Source organism: Thermobia domestica, chromosome 3 (assembly GCF_964235325.1).
Source record: "Thermobia domestica chromosome 3, izTheDome1.hap1.1, whole genome shotgun sequence".
Lineage (NCBI taxonomy): Eukaryota > Metazoa > Arthropoda > Insecta > Zygentoma > Lepismatidae > Thermobia > Thermobia domestica.
The window spans coordinates 127,482,541-127,503,500 of record NC_137456.1 but is presented as its reverse complement, the minus strand read 5'-3'; the positions used below and the strand labels follow the sequence as shown (position 1 = coordinate 127,503,500).

At 31.6% G+C, this 20,960-nt stretch overlaps 1 protein-coding gene across 5 annotated transcripts in view; it reads right to left on the bottom strand.

The window, feature by feature from the left end:
• Positions 1-523: 523 nt before the first annotated feature.
• Positions 524-20,960, bottom strand: part of Cln7 (CLN7/MFS domain-containing 8) — a 169,078-nt gene continuing 148,641 nt past the window's right edge. For all 5 annotated transcript variants that reach the window (XM_081751662.1, XM_081751661.1, XM_081751659.1 and 2 more), the window contains exons 7-10: positions 19,505-19,639; positions 18,786-18,907; positions 7,979-8,211; positions 524-1,201 (exon numbers count right to left, since the gene is read on the bottom strand). In XM_081751662.1, the coding sequence (XP_081607788.1) occupies positions 938-1,201; positions 7,979-8,211; positions 18,786-18,907; positions 19,505-19,639 (754 nt within the window). In that variant the 3' untranslated portion in view covers positions 524-937. The remainder of the gene's footprint in view (positions 1,202-7,978; positions 8,212-18,785; positions 18,908-19,504; positions 19,640-20,960) is intronic.

Below are 20,960 nucleotides of genomic sequence, written 5' to 3'. Positions count from 1 at the left end.
TTTCGGTTTTTGAGGTGTGGTCTATACTTAGATGTCGTCTGCCACTCCGGGTAAAGTTATATGTGTCCTATTCCGTGGTGTCATTTGAAACCCCCGTGCGAAAAGTGGGCGAGTCCATACCTACGTCACACTACTTCTGCTAAGGTTCTTCTCGTCATCTGTAAGCTGTACTATGAACTTATCTAAGGTTGTTTCAACTACATAAAGTCATGTTCAGGAAATCCTAGCCATTCCCTTCTTTCATAAAAATACAGTTGTTCACTCACGTATTATTAAAATTACATGTTTCTAAAAGTGATTCAGTACACAGAGGTCTGAATGACAGAAAGAATGAACGAAAGAAAGAAATGACAGATTATTTGATAAAAGATCTCAAATGGATGAGAGTACAGTTTGGCCACGATATTATGAACATGACTGTTTAAGCTTTACATTAATACGAGAACGCACATAAATGTTTTATATGACAATGTAAGAAATTAAAATAAAGGGCCATCCATACATGGTAGAAAAGAAAGATGAATTAAAATACAATATATTATAACTGTATTTATACAAATCATTCACTCGCAAGAACACAAAATAGTATCAAATATCACTGGTAAGCACTTGAGTTCGTAATTCGTTTCAAGTAACTCTTATATACAGTTTTCACACGTCAAAAAATGTAAGTTCTTACATATTGTACAGAAAGCATCTCGCAATATACCTGAGTATGTATATCACTATTGTCAGTAACAATCTTACTCATTTCTTGTAATGTCATTACGTTTATATTTCATTCGTAATATATATATAAAGATACTCGTTGATACCATAATGATACACGACAATTCATTTGATGATTATCGATGTCATGTTAACTCAAATGAATAAAGTCACCCGTTGCACGCAAAGTTTGGACGGATTTTAAGTTGAACAGAGATTTGGGAAACAATCAGATCACTGTTTCGAATTCCACTGGTGTATCGTCTGTTGGCACTGGTTTTGCACTGTTTGTTCCATTTTCCACAGGTGTCTCCTGTTGCGGAGCGAGTCGTTTATATACTATTACAAGCCATATCATTGCCAGAGCCATTTGTGCTGTAGTGAGCCCGAATGTCCAAATCGTGCCAAAATTACTGTAAATGTAACTGACGAACACTGGGCCCAGGACTCGAGATAAACACCCTGATCCGGTCATCCATCCCATCCAAACACCCTAGAAGAGAATAATAAATTTTCATCACGCATCAGACTAATTTAATACGGATTTTTCTATACATAATATTAAATAAATGTATAAAATAGAACCTCATTAATCCAAATAAATTGAACTTACTAGCTGTCTGGCCTAATGAAAGTTCAGATTAAATTAAATAACCAGCAAAAAGAGAAGTTAGTTATTTACTGTAGTACATTCAGGACTTATAAACAAAGATTTATAAGCAGTTTCGAAAGTTCTCCGCTTTAACATGCAGCCATTTTATGGTTGCCAGATATCATACTTTGGATCAGCGTTTCTTGAACTATGGTTCTCGAAGTTTGTTCTTGTGATCCTCTTAGATTGAACATTAGTCCAAAAAGGAGAGAAAAAGTAAAAATCAAGTTGCGTATCAGAGTTGAATTGAAGTGCTTGCACAAAATTAGACTACCATATTTTTGGTTGATATAATAATTTATTTGTAGATTTAAAAACATCATATAGCCTATTATATTTACTGAATTTTAAAATTTTACTTAAAATATATTGGTTTGTAATTCATTATTAAGGTATTCATAAACCAGACAAAATCTATAGAAATTCTTGTGAAACCAGGATGTGTGGTCACCTCAAGGCCGCACCCAGAAAAATGGGATTGAAAGGATTTGTCTTCCAAGTGATGTCTGTATACTTTCCAGCAGTTCAGTCTTCCGTTAGGTGATGTGCTGAGGTTGGAAGTGGTATATGCAGGTTTTGAGATAGTCATTAGTGAGTAGTTATGTTGATACTAGCCGGAAACATATAGGGCCTTCGGTCCAATTTCCTTTTGTGAGATTGAATATTTTGCATATCCACAATATTCCATTCAATACTTCCACTGAAAACCTGTTGCGGATAGAATGTTTCCCTACGGCCTTCTGTTAGGTGTAACGCGTCAGTACAAATGAACACGTGAATTTTCGACGGTCAAACCACTGTCTCGACATTATTTTACAATAGTTTCTTAGATGAAATTTGCTTGGAAAAGTACCCTTCCCAATAGCGATTCATTTAGCGGCGAAGGATATGTTGGGAAATAAGTGTTGCAATAAATACACACATGTCAAAGTGAAAATGTTTTAAAGAAGATAAAAATGAGACTGTATTATGTGGATTGTTTAAATTCAGATTATATAGTTTTAGCTGAGATGTACTAAGTATTTGTTCATGGTTCTGTATTTTATAAATATGTTTTTGTTTTATCAGCTTTTAATTGAATTATAGATTGTAACAAAGTATGCATTCATATTTACAATTTGGTAATGATTGGTTTTAGTGGAAGTTATATATACAGCAAAATTTATGTCGTTAGGCCTAACTTGTAAGCCTAACATTATAAGAGAACGTTGCGGCTACAGTAAATAATGCAGCACTCACCATAAACAATTTTTACAGGTATAACAATGGTGCAGTCTTGGAAAAGATCGACGACTCCCAGATAAGATCTTGTGAGGATAGGTGCGTAAGTAAAGTTTAGTTCGACTGAATATAGCCAAAGGTGGTATCTGAAGAATCGCACATCCTATGCAGATATGGGAGCTGTGTGCTCGTTTAGAGCCCTGTGCTCATATTAAAGTGAGCTGTGTGCTCAGTGGAAACTCAGCAAGAGCTTTTAAAGGAGCTATGTGCTCTGTGGCTCAAAAGGAGCTTTAGAGGAGCTAAGTGCTCAGTAGGAGCTGTGCTCAGTTGTGGCTCAAGTTGAGCTTTTAGAGGAGCTGTGTGCTCAATTGAGGATCAGAAGAAGCTTTTAGAGAGGCTAAGTGCTCAGTAGGAGCTGTGTACTCATTTGGGGCTCAGGAGGAGCTATTAGAGGAGGTGTGTGCTCATTTGGGGCTTTGCGCTCTTATTAAAGAGAGCTTTGTGCTCAGGAGGAGCTGTGTGCTCAAAAGGAGCTTAGTGCTCATGCATTAGGATGTTGAGGTGCTTCAGAACAGGAAAAGTACGTCAATGAAGAGGCTGCTGGTCACAAAGATTGGACGAAAAGTACTGAAAGGTTATTTACGACGATCCGAGGAAAGTTTTGGAGTTAACTACATTTGCGGAGACCCGGGGAGATGTTGGGAAATAAGTGCTGCAATAAATACACACATGTCAAAGTGAAAATGTTTTAAAGAAGATAAAAATGAGACTGTTTATGTGGATTGTTTAAATTCAGATTATATAGTTTTAGCTGAGATGCACTAAGTATTTATTCATGGTTCTGTATTTTATAAATATGTTTTTGTTTTATCAGCTTTTAATTGAATTATAGATTGTAACAAAGTATACATTCATATTTACAATTTGGTAATGATTGGTTGTAGTGGGAGGTTATATATACAGCAAAATTTATGTCGTTAGGCCTAACTTGTAAGCTTAACATTATAAGAGAACGTTGCGACTAAAGTATATAATGCAGCACCCACCATAAACAATTTTTACAGGTATAACAGGATGCAGTGGCTCAGTGGTAGAGTGCTTAACTTTGGTGCGTGGGGTTCCTTGTTCGATCCCCAGCCAAGTAAGTTGTGGTGGACAACATTGTGTCCTTGGGTTTTCTCGGGATACTCTCATTTCCTCCTACAGTCTCATACCACAAATTCTTCTATCATTCACTTGCCTTAATCATCCGTCTTCCTTAGCCAAAAGGGCATAATCGTGGGACATTAAACTGAAATATTTCAGTTTCTAATCATCCATCTCCTTTACCCTAAAAGGGCATAATAGTGGGACGTTACACTGACAGTTTTCATTTCATTTAGAGGCAATGCATTGCTGCAAGCACTTCACTCTGGATTCTGATAAGAGGAATCTATAGTGCAGTAAATGAAGCTCAAATTTAATGAAGAAAGGAACAAATTAGTAACAAGATGAAAATTGGTACAAATGTTGGAAATGATATTCTAAACAACATACTAGAAGTCCCCTGAAATCCCACGTGACCTTCGCCGCCATATTGGAAAATGGCCGCCGGAAGTGCCAAATGAACAATACTCAGGTAAAAATAGCAATATATTCGCTATGGTTAAACATAGAGATAAAACTTAGTGTCGTTTTATAGAACATAGATAACATAAATTGTATAGAAACAATTTTTCATAAAACGCATACTTTTAGGAATATTTAGCTTTAAATTCTAAAATTCCGAAATTTACCGTCAAACTGATTTAAAATTTTATTGAACTTAGGGAGTAATTATTAACGAGTTAAAATTTGACGTAGATGTTGATAAAGATTATTTAAATGACATACTAAAATCCCACAACTTCTTCATTCGCCATATAAATGTCCAAATGTCCGTAGTAATTGAAAGATAATAGATTTGTTAGGTGAAATACAAAATCTGGATTGGGCCAAATATTTGAAAAACTGTCAATGCAGTCGATCCGAAGTGAATTGCGATCAATGCTGGTGGGAGAAGCGAAAAATTACGACGTGTTCAAGTTGTCGTTCGCTATCTTGGAATCAACTTGTTTATTTTAAATAGCAACATGGTCGTGACATATTAAACAACATCCTCGTTCGTAGAGAAACTCAACGGTAAGGTTATTTTTCCGAAACCTGCAACAGTTTTGAAGTTATGAATATATTTAGGATATGTTATGTGTGAAATGCTGTGAAATGTGCTGTGTGAAGTTTCGAATTAAAGGATAAAGAAAGAAAACAAACAAGCTTTGTAAGATCACACATTACGTATTCTTTAACCAGAAAGGAGAGAGCTAACACATAAAAGACAAATACAATCACATGACATGTTCAGCATGCCCACCGTTCTGTTCTATGCATACCCTTAACCAGTGCTTGTGCACTCTGCGAAGCATAGTGGTGATATTTGTTCACAGGCCGTAATGATTCTCCTTTTCAGGTAGATTATGTCATTGTCATTAATTTTGTCATTAATGATTTTAATTAATTTTACACTGGTAGACAATAGCTTTAAAGTGCCCCCAAAGATAGAAATGGAACTGAGTTTGGTCGGGGGATCTTGCTGGCCACTCAACTGGTCAATGCCGACCTATCCAGCAAGCAGGAAAATGTTCATTCAGCCATCGATTACATTATGGCCACAATGTGGCGGTGCCCCACCTCGTCAATATTGAGGAAATCTTTCTTCCTCGTTCAAACAAAAGTGGCACAATAGTGTTTTCAAGTATATATCCATATTGTGCAGCAACCAAGGTCTCATCAATGAAAACAGTTCCAGTAAGTTTTTCGCCCCATATTCTACACCACACCATTGGCAACAAGATGAGGCACGGACGGATTATGGTCGAAATGTAATCGGTGGCTCAATGAAAACTTTCCCGCTTGCTGGATAGGTCGGCATTGACCAGTTGAGTGGCCAGCAATGTTCCCCCGACCTAAGCACCTAACTCAACTGGTATTCTATTTTTGGGGGAACTTTAAAACTATTGTCTAACAGTGTAAAATTAATGACATTGGCTACCTGAAAAGGAGAATCGTTACGGCTTGTGAACAAATTTCACCAACTATGCTTCGCAGAGTGCACAAGCACTGGTCTCACTGTTAAGGATATGCATAGAACAGAACGGTGGGCATGTTGAACATGTCATGTGATTGTAATTGTCTTATGTGTGTTAGCTCTCTCTTTTTCTGGTTATTAAAAAAATATGTAATGTGAGATGTTACAAAGCTTTTTTTTAAAACTTTATCCTTTAATTCGAAACTTCACACAGCATTTCTTACATAACATATTCTATATCTACTCACAACTTCAAAGCTGTTGCAGGTTTCGGAAAAATAACCTTACCGTTGAGTTTCTCTTCGCGCGAGGATGTTGTTTAATATGTCACACGACCATGTTGCTATTTAAAATAAACAAGTTGATTCCAAGATGACGGCCAGCAAGATGGCGGACGACAAACTTAAACACGTCATAATGTTTCGCCCCTCCCACCAGCATTGATCGCAATTGACTTCAGATCAACTGCATTGACAGTTTCTCAAATATTTAGCCCGGCCCAGATTTTGTATTTCACTTAAAAATATATTATCTTTCAATTACTTCGGACATTTGGACATTTTCCAATACAGTGAACGAAGAAGTGTGGGATTTTTGTATATCAATTCGTTTTACCAGCAATTAGTCAAATTTTAACTTGTTAATAATTACTTCCTAAGTTCAATAAAATTTTAAATCAGTTTGACGGTAAATTTCGGAATTTTAGAATTTAAAGCTAAATATTTCTAAAAGTATGCGTTTTATGAAAAATTGTTTCTCTACAAAAAATACTGTGTTGTCTATGTTCTATAAAACGACACTAAGTTTATCTCTTTATGTTTAACCATAGCGAAGATATTGCTATTTTTATCTGGGTATTGTTCATTTAGAACTTCCAAAGGCCATTTTCCAATATGGTGGCAAAGGTCACGTGGGATTTCAGGGGACTTTTAGTATGTTATTTAGAACATCATTTCCAACATCTGTACCAAGTTTCAGCTTGTTACTAATTTGTTCCTTACTTTTTGGTAATCTGACTGCACTACTACAGACTATTCAGCAGTATGCGGTCTTTCACTACAGCTTACATCTACAGATGGCAGTGACGCATCGCATGTGTTCACATGTAACTTTTTCTTTAAATAATAATAATAATAATAATAATAATAATAATAATAATAATAATAATAATAATAATAACAATAATAATAATAATAATAATGATGTCTCATGATTATGCTCTGAGACTAAGGGAGACGGTAATCATGATGATGAGAACGAACGTAGTAGTGCAATGAGCAAACGAGAGAACCCGTAGAGGGGTCTAGGAAAATTCGGTGTACGGTAAACTCGGTGTGGGGAAATTTAGGTGCAAGATAGATTCGGTGTAGTACATATTGAATATTACCACTTACGATAACTTACGACACTTCATATTGTGAAAATGAAAACCATAAAATGTAACTATAAATGTTATTATGTAATATAAAATGTTATTACCTATTTCAAGAAAAGCAAATTTATTTTTTTGCCCTGAGTTCAATACCTCTTGCATGTCTTTTGCGGGGTATTACTATAAATTACTTTCCATCACACAACGAAGCTGACACATTTTGTCACAAATAAAACAATTACAGCTATAAGTTCAGAGAATAGTTATAGAAACATCTAAAAACACCTTTCATATAGTATATCATAGACCATATACAGGGTGATTTTCGAAATGTAGAATTCAAATTATTTCAGGAACATAATTTTTTAAATTCCTTATAGTAGACAGTAAAAGTATGTTCTATACAAAGTTTGAATTTAAAACTAATACTGTATGCTCATTTATCTTCAAACTTAAGTTTCTAATGGATTCTATGGTCTACTGCAACAAATCTTTCTTTACACCTAGCATTTCCCACACCGAATTTTCCGTACACCAAATTTTCCGTGGACCGAATTTTCTTACACCAAGTTTTCCTACACCGAATTTGCCTGCTCCCACCGTAGAGGTTAGCGCTCTGACACAGTCATCGCTGCCCCTTCACATGTGTCCGGAACAACCTTTACTTGCACACGCCAAGTACTACTTTTCCAATGGAAGGTACTTTCTGATTTTGATTCCATTTCTTTATCTAGCTACGCGGGTTCAGTAATATTGTACAGCAAGTATAAGGTATACAGTTTCTGAACCAAATAGTTTTTAAAAAGCGTAAGGAAAACATGAAATGAGTAAGTTTGAATGCAGGGATAAATTAAAGATTAGGATTTATGATACCACAAGATCTTTAGTATAATAAAGCATGACTTAAAAGACATATTTTTACCTGAGGCCTGGGTCCAAGGATTTTGGAGAATATTGTTTGCGTTAGAGTAACAGCTATAGGATAGCCGATGGCAGTAAAGCCGTAACCCACAAGCAACTGTGTCACTGTCATTGCTGGAGTATAGTAGCACCATTCCTGCGTAGGTGGGCAACCTCGGGTCACATTCAATACAACTTCAGTAATATTCTCTACTGTTGCATTCAATTCACTTGATGTCCAGTTAGCTGAAATACCTACAACAATAAAATTGTTAGGAGTAATATTGAAAAATACAATGTTATTGAATGAACAAGATAATAGTACATCTATATCAACTCAAACATAACAATTTAGATTTAAGAAAAATATGGATTTGCATTTTTCCAGGGGTGCCCACAAGGGGGGGGCTATGACGCAAACTGCGTCATTGAAATATTTGGGGGGGTTAAAAATCTATATAAATATGTTTGAGAGGGTGTAAAAATTAATCGAAAAGATTTTTTTTTCATGGAAGAACACCTACAGATAGGCAATTGAGGGGGGGTGCGTCATGGACATGAGGGGGGGGGATGGGCACCACTGATTTTTCTGTGCCTTTTTCTTTCTTTTAATTATGTGCCTTGTTCAGTTGCCTTCAATTGGAAATTGGTTTATCTTATCTTTCACATATAGCTTGAGAAACATGGAAAAGTGCACTGAATAAAATTTTACATCAAGAAAGTAATCCTACGAAATATTCACTTTCACTTTGTATATTTCGACCACCAAGCCTGGACTTCCTTATGAATCCATAGATAAAGGTTAAAAACAGGAAGATACGAGGACGAAAACTGTAAAATTTGTGTCGGATTTTGTTTTCAATAATGAAATGAAGTGAAATCTTTAAGTTTTACGCCCCACGCTTATGCCGTTTAGGCTAAAGGAGACGGTAATTATGAGAATGAATGAAACAGTGAAGAAAGTGTGAGGAAACAGGAGAATCCGAGAAAACCTATGCACACGGTGTTTCTCCACCACGAATCCCACGCAGCATTAGCTGGGTTTGAACCAGAGACCCTACGCACCAGAGGTGAACGCTCTACCACTGATCCACCGTGACCCCACTCTCCTCAGCAAATGTGTGCTCATGTTAATTGGAAATCCGGTATACGGCCTTGAGGTTTCGAGTTATCATCAAATGTAAAAATGTAAAACGTATCTACAAGGTACTTCGTTAAAACTAACCATCACGCGTTTCTCTAAATCAATTAGGTTTCTTTATCCAGGGCCGGCTCTAACACATGTGCAACATGTGCATTTGGACGGGGCGGCAATATCTATCATAACTATATTATTTAAAATAAATATTTCTTGTCGGAAACAGACTTCATGATGATGCTAATTAAATTTACTAAGCTGACCTTCTGTTTGAATACTGCATTCATAAGTCAGGTTTAGGTCGCATTAATTTAAGGTCTCACGGACAATGCTAAAGCAAATGGTCAAACAAATCCCAGCATTAATTGCTTGATTGTTGTCAAATACAAGAACTCAATTCTCGAACAGTAGCGAACACCTGTTCCATCTAGTTAGTTGTCACAGTTTTGATATGAGAACTAGTTTTGTCTTTGTCACAAACAAGTTCCTTATCATTGAAGGCAGAAACAGTTTTTTTTTTAATTTTAACAGATGTAGAAGGAAAATCAATCAATAAAGATAAAAGACCTAGTTGCACTGGAATTGCAAACTGATATATCGAGATTGAAGCTCGATATTGAATTCTATTTAAAAAAAAGATTACCATCTTTCCTCTGCAGGTGCGTTATTTTTATCTTTCCCTAACATAATATATTATTATTTAAAGAAAAAAAACAAACACAATGAGATTGTGTTTGTAATCTTTAGGCCTTTCTGAGTGGAGTGCATTTCCCCCTCCCCTTCGTTGTTCGTGATGGAGTAGAATACTTAAGTCGTGGCTTTTAAGATTTTTTTTCTGGAGAAAGAAGTGGGCGACAAATTGCGTAGGGCCGGCCCTGTCTTCATCTGCATTGGAAAACCGAGATTAACAGCTTTATGTTAGAACTATTACCTAATTTAGATACGACTGATCTCCGTAATGTAATTTGATATATTTATAAATTCAGGTATGATTTCCTGGTGGGTCTAATCTTGTTCGGATCCCGTATCAAGCTGTAAAGGCACAATATTCCAAATCAGCCAACGAAAAAAACATATCTATTTATTAAATTTAGGCTGGATAAAAATCTACTGTGATAAATTGATTGTATTGATGAGAAAATTCTACAATATTATTGACGTTTAACGAGAAAAAAGTCACAGATATATGTATATACCAATAAATAGATCTCATTGAGATAATCAAAATGATATGAGTAAGTGAAAATTCTCATGTGCAGTTTCCAAGAAAAATGATAAAAATTAATATTTTTCTCAATCTAAAAATTTATGGTAGATGATAACCATTTCATTTATTAAGATAAAACTGATCCTGAAGTAGCCCCTCGTCAAGCTTTTAATTATAATACTAGCAAGACGACGGTATACAGTATGATTATACAGTATGAGATACAGTATACAGTATGAGATATACCTCAAATTAAACTTTAATATTTGTTTAATATTGTCCAATGTAAGACATATATCAATCGAATGAGATATACCTCAAAATTAAACTTTAATATTTGTTTAATACTGTCCAATGTCATTCATATATCAACCGACTGAGATATACCTCAAAATTAAACTTTAATATTTGTTTAATACTGTCCAATGTAAGACATATATCAACCGACTGAGATATACCTCAAAATTAAAATTTAATATTTGTTTAATACTGTCCAATGTCATTCATATATCAAACGACTGAGATATACCTCAAAATTAAACTTAAATATTTGTTTAATACTGTCCAATGTCATTCATATATCAAACGACTGAGATATACCTCAAAATTAAACTTTAATATTTGTTTAATACTGGCCAATGTAAGACATATATCAACCGAATGAGATATACCTCAAAATTAAACTTTAATATTTGTTTAATACTGTCCAATGTAAGACATATATCAACCGACTGAGATATACCTCGAAATTAAACTTTAATATTTGTTTAATATTGTCCAATGTAAGACATATATCAATCGAATGAGATATACCTCAAAATTAAACTTTAATATTTGTTTAATACTGTCCAATGTCATTCATATATCAACCGACTGAGATATACCTCAAAATTAAACTTTAATATTTGTTTAATACTGTCCAATGTCATTCATATATCAACCGACTGAGATATACCTCAAAATTAAACTTTAATATTTGTTTAATACTCTCCAATGTCATTCATATATCAAATGACTGAGATATACCTCAAAATTAAACTTTAATATTTGTTTAATACTGTCCAATGTAAGACATATATCAACCGAATGAGATATACCTCAAAATTAAACTTTAATACTTGTTTAATATTGTCCAATGTCATTCATATATCAACCGACTGAGATATACCTCAAAATTAAACTTTAATATTTGTTTAATACTGTCCAATGTCATTCATATATCAACCAACTGAGATATAACTCAAAATAAACTTTAATATTTGTTTAATACTGTCCAATGTCATTCATATATCAAACGACTGAGATATACCTCAAAATTAAACTTTAATATTTGTTTAATACTGTCCAATGTCATTCATATATCAACCGACTGAGATATACCTCAAAATTAAACTTTAATATTTGTTTAATACTGTCCAATGTCATTCATATATCAAATGACTGAGATATACCTCAAAATTAAACTTTAATATTTGTTTAATACTGTCCAATGTAAGACATATATCAACCGAATGAGATATACCTCAAAATTAAACTTTAATACTTGTTTAATATTGTCCAATGTCATTCATATATCAACCGACTGAGATATACCTCAAAATTAAACTTTAATATTTGTTTAATACTGTCCAATGTCATTCATATATCAACCGAATAAGATATACCTCGAAATTAAACTTTAATATTTGTTTTTTAGTACTGTCCAGTGAAAGATATATATCAACCGAATGAGATATACCTCAAAAATTAAACTTTAATATTTGTTTAATACTGTCCAATGTAAGACATATATCAACCGAATGAGATATACCTCGAAATTAAACTTTAATATTTATTTAATACTGTCCAATGTCATTCATATATCAACCGACTGAGATATACCTCAAAACTAAACTTTAATATTTGTTTAATACTGTGCAATGTAAGACATATATCAACCGAATGAGACATACCTTAAAATTAAACTTTAATATTTGTTTAATACTGTCCATTGTTTAATACTGTCAAATGTAAGACATATATCAACCGAATGAGACATATCTTAAAATTAAACTTTAATATTTGTTTAATACTGTCCGTTGTTTAATACTGTCCAATGTAAGACATATATCAACCGAATGAGATATACCTCGAAATTAAACTTTAATATTTATTTCATACTGTCCAATGTCATTCATATATCAACTTAATGAGATATACCTCAAAACTAAACTTTAATATTTGTTTAATACTGTCCAATGTAAGACATATATCAACCGAATGAGACATACCTTAAAATTAAACTTTAATATTTGTTTAATACTGTCCATTGTTTAATACTGTCAAATGTAAGACATATATCAACCGAATGAGACATACCTTAAAATTAAACTTTAATATTTGTTTAATACTGTCCATTGTTTAATACTGTCAAATGTAAGACATATATCAACCGAATGAGACATACCTTAAAAATTAAACTTTAATATTTGTTTAATACTGTCCGTTGTTTAATACTGTTCCGTGTAAAACATATATCAACCGAATGAGATATACCTCAAAATTAAACTTTAATATTTGTTTAATACTGTCCAATGTCATTCATATATCAACCGACTGAGATATACCTCAAAATTAAACTTTAATATTTGTTTAATACTGTCCAATGTCATTCATATATCAAATGACTGAGATATACCTCAAAATTAAACTTTAATATTTGTTTAATACTGTCCAATGTAAGACATATATCAACCGAATGAGATATACCTCAAAATTAAACTTTAATACTTGTTTAATATTGTCCAATGTCATTCATATATCAACCGACTGAGATATACCTCAAAATTAAACTGTAATATTTGTTTAATACTGTCCAATGTCATTCATATATCAACCGAATAAGATATACCTCGAAATTAAACTTTAATATTTGTTTTTTAGTACTGTCCAGTGAAAGATATATATCAACCGAATGAGATATACCTCAAAAATTAAACTTTAATATTTGTTTAATACTGTCCAATGTAAGACATATATCAACCGAATGAGATATACCTCGAAATTAAACTTTAATATTTATTTAATACTGTCCAATGTCATTCATATATCAACCGACTGAGATATACCTCAAAACTAAACTTTAATATTTGTTTAATACTGTCCAATGTAAGACATATATCAACCGAATGAGACATACCTCAAAATTAAAATTTAATATTTGTTTAATACTGTCCAATGTCATTCATATATCAAACGACTGAGATATACCTCAAAATTAAACTTAAATATTTGTTTAATACTGTCCAATGTAAGACATATATCAACCGAATGAGATATACCTCAAAATTAAACTTTAATATTTCTTTAATACTGTCCAATGTCATTCATATATCAAACGACTGAGATATACCTCAAAATTAAACTTTAATATTTGTTTAATACTGTCCAATGTAAGACATATATCAACCGACTGAGATATACCTCAAAATTAAAATTTAATATTTGTTTAATACTGTCCAACGTCATTCATATATCAAACGACTGAGATATACCTCAAAATTAAACTTAAATATTTGTTTAATACTGTCCAATGTAAGACATATATCAACCAAATGAGATATACCTCAAAATTAAACTTTAATATTTCTTTAATACTGTCCAATGTCATTCATATATCAAACGACTGAGATATACCTCAAAATTAAACTTAAATATTTGTTTAATACTGTCCAATGTCATTCATATATCAAACGACTGAGATATACCTCAAAATTAAACTTTAATATTTGTTTAATACTGGCCAATGTAAGACATATATCAACCGAATGAGATATACCTCAAAATTAAACTTTAATATTTGTTTAATACTGTCCAATGTAAGACATATATCAACCGACTGAGATATACCTCGAAATTAAACTTTAATATTTGTTTAATATTGTCCAATGTAAGACATATATCAATCGAATGAGATATACCTCAAAATTAAACTTTAATATTTGTTTAATACTGTCCAATGTCATTCATATATCAACCGACTGAGATATACCTCAAAATTAAACTTTAATATTTGTTTAATACTGTCCAATGTCATTCATATATCAACCGACTGAGATATACCTCAAAATTAAACTTTAATATTTGTTTAATACTGTCCAATGTCATTCATATATCAAATGACTGAGATATACCTCAAAATTAAACTTTAATATTTGTTTAATACTGTCCAATGTAAGACATATATCAACCGAATGAGATATACCTCAAAATTAAACTTTAATACTTGTTTAATATTGTCCAATGTCATTCATATATCAACCGACTGAGATATACCTCAAAATTAAACTTTAATATTTGTTTAATACTGTCCAATGTCATTCATATATCAACCAACTGAGATATAACTCAAAATAAACTTTAATATTTGTTTAATACTGTCCAATGTCATTCATATATCAAACGACTGAGATATACCTCAAAATTAAACTTTAATATTTGTTTAATACTGTCCAATGTCATTCATATATCAACCGACTGAGATATACCTCAAAATTAAACTTTAATATTTGTTTAATACTGTCCAATGTCATTCATATATCAAATGACTGAGATATACCTCAAAATTAAACTTTAATATTTGTTTAATACTGTCCAATGTAAGACATATATCAACTGAATGAGATATACCTCAAAATTAAACTTTAATACTTGTTTAATATTGTCCAATGTCATTCATATATCAACCGACTGAGATATACCTCAAAATTAAACTTTAATATTTGTTTAATACTGTCCAATGTCATTCATATATCAACCGAATAAGATATACCTCGAAATTAAACTTTAATATTTGTTTTTAGTACTGTCCAGTGAAAGATATATATCAACCGAATGAGATATACCTCAAAAATTAAACTTTAATATTTGTTTAATACTGTCCAATGTAAGACATATATCAACCGAATGAGATATACCTCGAAATTAAACTTTAATATTTATTTAATACTGTCCAATGTCATTCATATATCAACCGACTGAGATATACCTCAAAACTAAACTTTAATATTTGTTTAATACTGTGCAATGTAAGACATATATCAACCGAATGAGACATACCTTAAAATTAAACTTTAATATTTGTTTAATACTGTCCATTGTTTAATACTGTCAAATGTAAGACATATATCAACCGAATGAGACATATCTTAAAATTAAACTTTAATATTTGTTTAATACTGTCCGTTGTTTAATACTGTCCAATGTAAGACATATATCAACCGAATGAGATATACCTCGAAATTAAACTTTAATATTTATTTCATACTGTCCAATGTCATTCATATATCAACTTAATGAGATATACCTCAAAACTAAACTTTAATATTTGTTTAATACTGTCCAATGTAAGACATATATCAACCGAATGAGACATACCTTAAAATTAAACTTTAATATTTGTTTAATACTGTCCATTGTTTAATACTGTCAAATGTAAGACATATATCAACCGAATGAGACATACCTTAAAATTAAACTTTAATATTTGTTTAATACTGTCCATTGTTTAATACTGTCAAATGTAAGACATATATCAACCGAATGAGACATACCTTAAAAATTAAACTTTAATATTTGTTTAATACTGTCCGTTGTTTAATACTGTTCCGTGTAAAACATATATCAACCGAATGAGATATACCTCAAAATTAAACTTTAATATTTGTTTAATACTGTCCAATGTCATTCATATATCAACCGACTGAGATATACCTCAAAATTAAACTTTAATATTTGTTTAATACTGTCCAATGTCATTCATATATCAAATGACTGAGATATACCTCAAAATTAAACTTTAATATTTGTTTAATACTGTCCAATGTAAGACATATATCAACCGAATGAGATATACCTCAAAATTAAACTTTAATACTTGTTTAATATTGTCCAATGTCATTCATATATCAACCGACTGAGATATACCTCAAAATTAAACTTTAATATTTGTTTAATACTGTCCAATATCATTCATATATCAACCGAATAAGATATACCTCGAAATTAAACTTTAATATTTGTTTTTTAGTACTGTCCAGTGAAAGATATATATCAACCGAATGAGATATACCTCAAAAATTAAACTTTAATATTTGTTTAATACTGTCCAATGTAAGACATATATCAACCGAATGAGATATACCTCGAAATTAAACTTTAATATTTATTTAATACTGTCCAATATCATTCATATATCAACCGACTGAGATATACCTCAAAACTAAACTTTAATATTTGTTTAATACTGTCCAATGTAAGACATATATCAACCGAATGAGACATACCTTAAAATTAAACTTTAATATTTGTTTAATACTGTCCATTGTTTAATACTGTCAAATGTAAGACATATATCAACCGAATGAGACATATCTTAAAATTAAACTTTAATATTTGTTTAATACTGTCCGTTGTTTAATACTGTCCAATGTAAGACATATATCAACCGAATGAGATATACCTCGAAATTAAACTTTAATATTTATTTCATACTGTCCAATGTCATTCATATATCAACTTAATGAGATATACCTCAAAACTAAACTTTAATATTTGTTTAATACTGTCCAATGTAAGACATATATCAACCGAATGAGACATACCTTAAAATTAAACTTTAATATTTGTTTAATACTGTCCATTGTTTAATACTGTCAAATGTAAGACATATATCAACCGAATGAGACATACCTTAAAATTAAACTTTAATATTTGTTTAATACTGTCCATTGTTTAATACTGTCAAATGTAAGACATATATCAACCGAATGAGACATACCTTAAAATTAAACTTCAATATTTGTTTAATACTGTCCGTTGTTTAATACTGTTCCGTGTAAAACATATATCAACCGAATGAGATATACCTCAAAATTAAACTTTAATATTTGTTTAATACTGTCCAATGTCATTCATATATCAAACGACTGAGATATATCTCAAAATTAAACTTTAATATTTGTTTAATACGGTCCAATGTAAGACATATAACAACCGAATGAGATGTACCTGAAAATTAAACTTTAATATTTGTTTAATACTGTCTAATGTAAGACATATAAACCGATAGATCTTTGCAAAATGGCGTGCTTGAGGTAAATTCTGAGTGTCTCAGTCATAATAGTGGCAAACTTGTAAGGAGAACAAGCACTGATCGCCGAACTTAGTCATTTTACACATAATCTGGCAACACATTTTATATTTCCGTTGCATTAACAGCCTGATAAAGTGCCATGCTTATTTAATTTGAAAAAAAAAAATATTCTCTCCATTTTTCCACCTAATTAACACTACATATCCTGTATTATAATATAACTTCCGGTATTAACGGCTTTTGTTAGCCAAATAAATTAAGATAACATTCTATATTCCGATGTGAACTATTTTCATAATTTCAGATTTTGCACACACTGAGATATTTGGGGGAAGGTTTTAGAAAGATTGTCTGTCCACTTGTCGACAAGTGTCAGAGTAGAAACTTAAGAAATATCGAGATTTATATATATATATATATATATATATATATATATATATATATATATATATATATATATATGGATTTTCCTTCCTTATCTCTCTTGAAACCGATTGATTTTCATAGAATAAAAATGGTAAGAGAGAATACAAAGTCATTTATTACAATTTTATCCAAATTATAAAAGTTGCAGTATGTCTGACAAAAGACACATTTTACGGAATCGAAATAATAAAATATGTAAGAAATAGGAACAGAAACACACACACACACACAAATGCACTCTTTACTGCCAAAAGGAGAAAACTCGACTAGTTTTTGAAATGTTGCAGGAATTTATAGGCACTCCATCTATCTTCAGGGAACGTGGAAAATTTAAATAAGTTTTTCTTATATTTTTAAGTAACTATGACCCAGTATTTATTTAACTTTTTTTTTACAAATTAAATAAATATACATTTAATCATATCCTTAAATAAATAGAGCTTAATTTATTTATTTAATTGTCCTTCAGTAGTGTGTGTGTAGTTTAATATAGTTCAAGTACATTTGGACACAGTAAGTTGTTATACAGGGTGTAAAAAATGGTACGGTAAAAGTTAAATTGAGTCACACTGAGGGGCGTCCAGAATGTGACTATTTCACACCGTCAGGCGACTCAATGGCCGTAACTCTGTAACGATGCATTTTCCGACATATGGTCACGTGAACCTATTTACTTGTCTACCTATAAGGAATCCATCCCTGAAATTTTGCCGCACCTTTTTGTTACACCTATATATGGATCAGTATATTGAAATGATTTCATGTCGCTTGTTCTCAATTGTTTTACATCAACCTTTCTGTTGACATTTCCATGCGTACGCTAGTTCTTTTTATCTTATACCTGAAAATATAATAGAAAACTTATTTAATAATGTACCTTAACCTACAGAAATATACACTTCCTACAAAAGTTACATCATGCCTACCTTCAACAACACCTCCAATGCTTGCAATTGGCGGTGGCTCACTTCCCCACGGAATATACACCGCCCTTCCTATGAGCATAGGGAACAGACCACCATACAGAAGAACTTTTCTTTCGTCAAACCTGAAGATTTAATATAAACACTATTTTAAAACAGATTTACATCGTGCATGGAACGAATTGAAATCATTACAGTTCACAAATTAAACACATTTTTGAAAAATCGCATTATTTTAAAATTAGTCGCAAGATATGAAAATACTTGTAATTCTCTTCCATATTAAGATGAAATTTTATTGATTTTTGAGAAATAATCAATGACTGTCTTAAAGCTAACAAGTCTGGTTATTATTTCTATCATTTTTCTTACTAACTACAAATTTGCAGTCATGTTAACAGAAAAAGGCAGTCATGTTGTACTATACTACAAGCATATCGCTTTTCTTTGATTTAAAATATTGCAAACAAGATATTTCTTAACATAACATTCTGTAAAGGGGGGATTAACGATGTATACTAATAAAGCTTTGAACTTTATCATAATTATTAATTTTATCATAATTTCAGTAGAATGCATTTGATGATCTAGGACTACACAAATGTGCATGTGTATGAGTTCGTTCTTACTCTCCAAAATTACTTCTTATAGTAATATGATTTCTAGGTCAGAAACATGGAAAGTTATACTTTAAACTATATTTGTAATATTCACAGACTTACTTTTTGCAAAGTGGTCCAATTGCAATAAATGTAAAACAAGCTACTATTGCACCAACTGACATCAAAATTCCCATATAGGAAATGGCTTCTGGTTCAGTCCAACCAAATTGGTCCATTACAAGAGGCGTCCCAAGTCTATGAGTAAAAATAGATAATAACGATTTCTTTACTTTCTATGAAATCTTACAAACAGTTAAAATGCTATTCAAATCACTATAGTGACCGCAACTTGACTCGTGAAGCCTAGGCCTTACACCAATCCAGAAACATTTTGTTTCATGTGTGATACATCGGACGATTTCGGTACGATTCATGGAGCTGTTTTCCAAACGCACATTTGAGAAAATGTCAAACAGAAGAGCACATCAACAATTTTGTCAAACTTTGAAGACATAGTAAACAACGGAAAAAACTCTTAAATAACTATTACACAAACGATAACAATTATTCGAACAGAACTGTAAAATAATAACAGCGAAAATATAAAACAGCAGAAAAAAAATTAACAAATCGAAACTTAGCGACAATCCAACAACACTGTACCTCTGGAGATATTCTCCGTATAGCGTAAGAAGAGGAAATTTAATGGATAGGTGCTGTAGACCTGAACACATCTTCGCGTTCTATTGGGTGGTAAAATCGGTAAAACTAGGTCAAGCGTCACGACTCCTTGCAATCACTATAGTCCGAAATGTTAGACAATTCTGATGAAATAAGTAATTCGTTCGTGAATTCCTTATATTCAGATCCAAATATTCTGCTTTAAAAAAAAAATGTTTCAGAGCAATTTCAAATTTCTATGAGACCTTATTTGTAATATAGTTAATGCATCAACCCTTACAAATAGTACAATTATAATTAAACAATTCGTTTTCTATTTTGATTTGGTTTCAAAATTCATCCTTAGTTCTGAATACCGTTCTGGAATTCAGTCGCAACAGTAAAGGAATAATTTCTATGAACAAAGTATATGTTCAAGATTGCCACTGATTTTTATTAACACTGAAACTGGCTGAAAAGTAAATAATTCAAGGACAGTAAAAAAGAGAGAAAAACTAAACACATATTAACACATTATGCAAATAGATGCAGAGAACTACTCAACAAAGCAAGATATCATAAACATGACAAATATGGAACGTGTATGCATACCAAAATTGGAAAAAAATTATGCAAATTCAGATGTCAAATAATTAAATTTAAACCAAAAAGAAATTTGATAATTCCATAGAAATGTCAACAATAAGTAGTTGTTGTACAAGCACTTCAATATGTTGTGGAATGTTTACATTGTGTAGTATAAATAGGTACTACTTAATGTCCAGAACTTTGTTCGGGGGGAACTGGAGTGTCATGCTTCTACAATTATGCAATTGTGAATTTGTTCATAATTTTAAATTTTGACATAATTTAATTTCTTTACAATTTTTGTATCTTATTATATACATCTTTTTAT